The 5,572-nt window shown below is 40.3% G+C and overlaps 1 protein-coding gene across 1 annotated transcript; it reads left to right on the forward strand.

Annotated features, from left to right (window-relative positions):
- Positions 1-256: 256 nt before the first annotated feature.
- Positions 257-5,293, forward strand: DNAJC19 (DnaJ heat shock protein family (Hsp40) member C19). Its single transcript, XM_004424683.3, has 6 exons — positions 257-414; positions 1,278-1,329; positions 1,409-1,482; positions 2,766-2,845; positions 3,423-3,493; positions 5,138-5,293. Exons 1-6 carry the CDS (start codon positions 412-414, stop codon positions 5,206-5,208), a joined length of 351 nt encoding a protein of 116 aa, XP_004424740.1. The 5' UTR covers positions 257-411; the 3' UTR covers positions 5,209-5,293.
- Positions 5,294-5,572: the final 279 nt, after the last annotated feature.

Consider the following 5,572-nt stretch of genomic DNA (forward strand, 5'->3'; position numbering starts at 1 on the left):
GAGTAAGGCTACGCAGTATTTCCTCGTGCCCTTCTATGCCAATACCCCGCCCTGCAAGAATTTCCAAACAACTTCCTCGGCCCAGGAACAAAGGGCAAAACACACAGAAGCCCCACCTTTGAGCCCACTAAGGAGGCGATCCGCCCACCCATCGACCAATCCGAAGTCTTGTTCTCCACCTACCCACTGCTTGGGCGACCTTTCTCTGTCTGTGGTCCCCTTTTACGACAGTTTTCCGGCCTAGTTTGCGGCCGCCACTGCCGTATTTGCTAGGGCGCCCCTGTCCGGGCGGAGAGTGCCTGCTGGTGGTGGCCGAGGTGCTGTCTGGTGGAGGCGTGGAGTTGTCGGCTGCAGCCTCCGGGGTGGGATGAACCCCGCTCCCGGCGGAGGCAGGGGAGTCGAGCCGGAGCCATGGTGAGTGCGGCTTCCCGGTCTCCTGGGCGATCTTGGGCCCAGGCTCCAAACTCGGCCCACCGCCTCGGAGGAGAGGAGCCGAGGTGGTCTGCTTAGTGCGACGCTGGCCTGGGGCCCCCGGAGAGTCACACTCTCCAGGACACAGAGCTGTTGGCTCTCTCCTCTCGGGCCTTTGTGTTCTTACAGCGCCTTTCTGCAGAGGGCTCCAGCCTCTGGTCCGCCGTCGCCGGGGCTCGAAGATTAGTGGAAACGCATTTAACTATACCTGCCCTTCCCCCTAATACATTGTCAGTACTTTCTCTACTTTGCTCTGTCCTTCTCCTTGGTTCTTGCTGACACATCTCTTCTCCTCGATTCCTAAATATTTGAACTTCTCTCCTGTTCTGTAATCGTGAGGCGGGACAGTGCCGAAGCCGCTCTGAAAAGCTAGTGTCCTAGTTAAGTCCACGTCTAATGTTGAAAATGCATTATCAGAATTTTACGGGAATCCTCTGTAAACAGTTCTTCCTTCCCTAGCAGAAACTTTATTTCTGTTGCTCTTAATTGAACTTGAGTGTGACTTCATTTGCCCGGAGGTGAAAGAGAGGATTTCAAAAGAAGGAAGTCGTCTTTTTCACTGTTGTAAAAGTAAAGCAGCAAAGCAACTTGCCCTTTTCTTCTGCAGTGAAAATCCCATACCTTTGTAGGGCATCAGATATAAAAGTTGCGGTAGTTTTAAAGGATCGTTCGGCAGAATATTTTCACCCTAAAACTTGTTTCTCCCGTTGAAATGAAATTTGTAATGAGTTGGGATGAGAGAATGGGTATGATAGGGAAGGGTGGGAGTTAGAGAAGTAAATATTTACTCTGCTTCCCCTTTCCAGGCCACTACAGTGGTAGCAGTTGGACTGACCATTGCTGCTGCAGGATTTGCAGGTTTGTTTATGGTTTGGGGTTGGAAGTGAAGTAGGGGAGTTTGGGGACTTTTTAATTACTCTATTGCTTTTGTTTTTAGGCCGTTATGTTTTGCAAGCTATGAAGCATATGGAGCCTCAAGTAAAACAAGCTTTTCAAAGTCTGCCAAAATCTGTAAGATCTATTAAACATTTTTGCTAATTTTTTGCTGCCTGTGTAGGAAGACTCGAGGAGGGTAAATTTCCAAACATGAAGTTCTTAGTGATTGCTTTGGCCCCCTTCTCTTGCTTCCCACAAGGAAGGTTTAGAAGTTCTGAGCATTGTAATGGTGCTACTCTAAAAAATTAAAGGTTATGTGTACCAGAATTGGGGCAGAGGTGTTAACAATTCTAGTGTCATGAAAGTTAATATCTTCTTATTGTTCACATACTGTTAACTTTGGCATCATCTGTCCACATGCTTGCCCCCTCTCATCTGCTCTGCATCACAAGCACAGAGGGATCTAGGGATCTAGGGATCTATCCATTCTTACTGTGTGGCCCTGGCACTCCCTAACATGATACTTGGGTAGCACTGCAGTTAATTAGGCTATAGAGTATGACTGGAGGTGATCCTATCCTTTGGGCTCACAGTTCAGAATGAATTTGGCTGTGACAGCCTGTTGAGTATTTATCTTTATTGTTGTGATTGATTGTGACAGAATAGAGTGATGGTAAGCTTTACCAATATGATTTCTGACATAACAAGGTTAGAGGACCTGATAGCCTGATTTTCTTGATATATATCTTTTTTTTTTTTAATAATTTTATTTATTTATTTTTCCCCCAAAGCCCCAGTAGATAGTTGTATGTGATAGCTGCACATCCTTCTAGTTGCTGTATATGGGACGCGGCCTCTGCATAGCCGAAGCTGTGAGTCGGTGCACGCCTGGGATCCGAACCCGGGCCACCAGCAGCGCAGTGCGTGCACTTAACTGCTAAGCCACGGGGCCAGCCCTTGATATATATCTTAAAGTCTTGTTTTAGTAGTTACCTTGAACCTCAAAATACCCTTAAACCACTTGTCTCAAAAGAGCTCTAAATCCGCTTCTTGAGGCACTTCTTGTTCTGAAACATATAGTCATATTCTGAGATAAAATTTTTATCTAGAACATGGCTAACTTGGAATAATCTTCCCTTCACTCCCAGAGGAACTGGCTTTGAGGCGCTGTTCTTGTCTTATATTTTCAGGACAGTTTAGGTTGTCTGGAGAAAAAAATGTATCTGTTTAATGATTATCAAAATATTTGTTGCTACTTATAGAGCTAAAATACCATAGGAATTGCTCTAAGTTCTCTGAAATGTCTCAGTTTTTCTGCTGGTTCTATGAACAATTTACAGGCATTATTTTTTTTTTTTTTTTTGCAACTTTCAGTTTATTCTAATAATCTTTTCTTAGAAATGCATTTCCTCTTTTAGGCCTTCAGTGGTGGCTATTACAGAGGTGGGTTTGAACCCAAAATGACAAAACGGGAAGCAGCATTAATACTGGGTGTAAGGTAAAATAATTTCTAATATTTTTAATATTTTTCTACAATTCTAGAGCTATGAGCAAATGTAATAAAGCCCTTCTCTTGTTAGGAGCGAGTTCTTGTATTATGTACATTTTTAAGATCTAAACACTTCCTTTAAAAGTGCAATGAGCAGGCACACTGGCAAATAAGCACTTTTTAATTCATTGAAAGATAGACTTTTCCAACAGATAATCACAGTGCCCAATGTTGTTTTCGATAGCTAATACCTTTTGTGGTGAATTTCTGCCTTCATTTCCAAATACTTAAACGTGCTTTCCTTTTTAATAAAAGTAACGTTGTAATGAATATTATCAAGTTCAACTAGGTTTTTGTTTGAGAATGCCTTATTTTTCTAAGGAGCTGTTTAGTTCCCTGATTCAAAATATTCATCTTCCTTGTGTGTTAGGGAAGAGGTTCCTAAACAGCTTTTCATATTGTTGTGATCACTTACTCCAGTTCACAATATTTTTAATTGGCTTTCATGTACAATTTTTTAATGTGATCCAGTAGTAGTCAACAATACCTTTTGACTGAAGTAAATACCTTTTCCTTTTTAAATTAGCCCTACTGCCAATAAAGGAAAAATAAGAGATGCTCATCGACGAATTATGCTTTTAAATCACCCAGACAAGGGTAAGTAGCCATTAAACTCTTTTTATATGTTGTTGGAGTGACTATTATTAATGGAATAATTTTTTATCTAACTTGACTATTATAAGGGAAATGCCTAAATCTGTGTGTGATCACTGTCTCCCAGGCTGGATCCATTTGTTGTTTTTGGTGTCTTAAAAGAATAAATCATGAGTGAAAAATGTATTTATAGAATAATGAGCAGACCTAATTACTACTATAATTTGGAAGTGGTGATAAGCATTGACAATGTTTTGAGATGTGCAGTTGTGATAAAACATGACTTCTAATCGCAAGTTATAAATATTGCTAATACCACTGTTTGGGGGTGGGGGTTGGTCTACATTCTTAATTAAAGGAAATGTTTAATTTCAGTTAATGAAACTAAAAATGTAACTTTTTCCTATTCATTTAGACCTTTGAACTAGAGGTTACCTAGTTAGAAACCTATAAGATGTACTTTTTAGTTTCTTAAACACTTCTAAGCAGCCTTGGCTGTGTTGAAAGAAAGCAAATAATTCCTTGGATACCAAAATATAGAGCACAAAATCCATGTTCCAGTGCTCAAATCCTTTTACTTTCATAGGAGAGGCCTTTGATTAAGAAAGAGGGTTTTGAGTTTAAACGGAGTTGTAATTGTTTGGTATCTCTGCATAGCCTCTTTTACGAAATTTAGCTTGTATTAACTGGAGGGCTTCTGATTCAGCAGCTCTAGGGTGGAGCCCATAAAGCTGAATTTCTACCAAGCTTCTTATTGATGCTGATGTTTGGTGGTCTGAATACCACACTTCGAGAAGCACTAATTCAGCAGATTAGTAGAAAAGGAGCTGTAGATATCATCGTGAAGGGACAATTAATGACAGGAAAAGAGAAAAACTATGAAGGACAGAAAAAGAATCTAAACCAAAATGGGGTCTTTCCAACAAAGCTTAGAAGCCTTTGAGAATATCAGGGTTTTAGGGCCGGCCCCATTGCCTAGCAGTTAAGTGCGCACGCTCCGCTACTGGCGGCCCAGGTTTGGATCCCGGGCGCGCACCCACGCACCTATTCTCTGGCCATGCTGAGGCCGCATCCCACATACAGCAACTAGAAAGATCTGCAGCTATGACATACAACTATCTCCTGGGGCTTTGGGGTGGAGAAAAAGGGAAAAAAAAAAAAAAAAAGGAGGATTGGCAATAGATGTTAGCTCATCGCCAGTCTTCCTCAGCAAAAAGTGGAGGATTAGCACGGATGTTAGCTCAGGGCTGATCTTCCTCACAGAAAAAAAAAAAAAAATCAGGGTTTTAAAATAACACAGTACAATAAATATGTTCATTCATGATCTGTAATCATTATGAATAGGTGTCTTACACTATTTCAGTCACGTAAGTATATGGGGTTTTTTTTTAATCCTATTCCTATCAGCTTAAGGTTTTTTAGAAGGTGCCATTTTTGTGGAAATCTCCCTTATGTGGCTTTCTTCATTTCCCCTTGGTCAAATATATTACCATATATTTGGTGATCCAGTTGCAATGTCAAAGTTATTATTTTTAAAAATCAAAATATCATTTCTGCTAATTCCACTTCTCAGATAGAGAAGTTTTTCAACCAAGCAGAAATTGAGAATCCATATTATAACTACTCCTTTTTTCTTTCTTCCTTTAGGAGGATCTCCTTACATAGCAGCCAAAATCAATGAAGCTAAAGATTTACTGGAAGGTCAAGCTAAAAAATGAAGTAAATTTATGATGAATTTTAAGTTCTTGTTAGTTTATGTATATGAGTACCAGCTTTTTATAATAAAATGCCTCAAAGCTACAACTTTTAAAAATGATTCACCATAAGCTAAATCAAAGCCTTGGTATGAGAGATTAATACTCAGTAATTATGGGTAAATACCATGAGTAGAAATATTGTTCATTGCTCATTTAGCAAATAATTTGGTACCTACTTCAATGCAAAGTGAACAGGACAGTCTCTGCTCTCAAGGAGCCCCCAATCTCATGGGAGACTGATAAACTGGTAATTCACGTACAATATGTGATAAATATTATGATAGAATTAGCATAGGCTGTTACAGTACGGACTCATCTCATTGGG

This window comes from Ceratotherium simum, chromosome 15, assembly GCF_057802395.1.
Source record: "Ceratotherium simum simum isolate JZ-2026a chromosome 15, ASM5780239v1, whole genome shotgun sequence".
Lineage (NCBI taxonomy): Eukaryota > Metazoa > Chordata > Mammalia > Perissodactyla > Rhinocerotidae > Ceratotherium > Ceratotherium simum.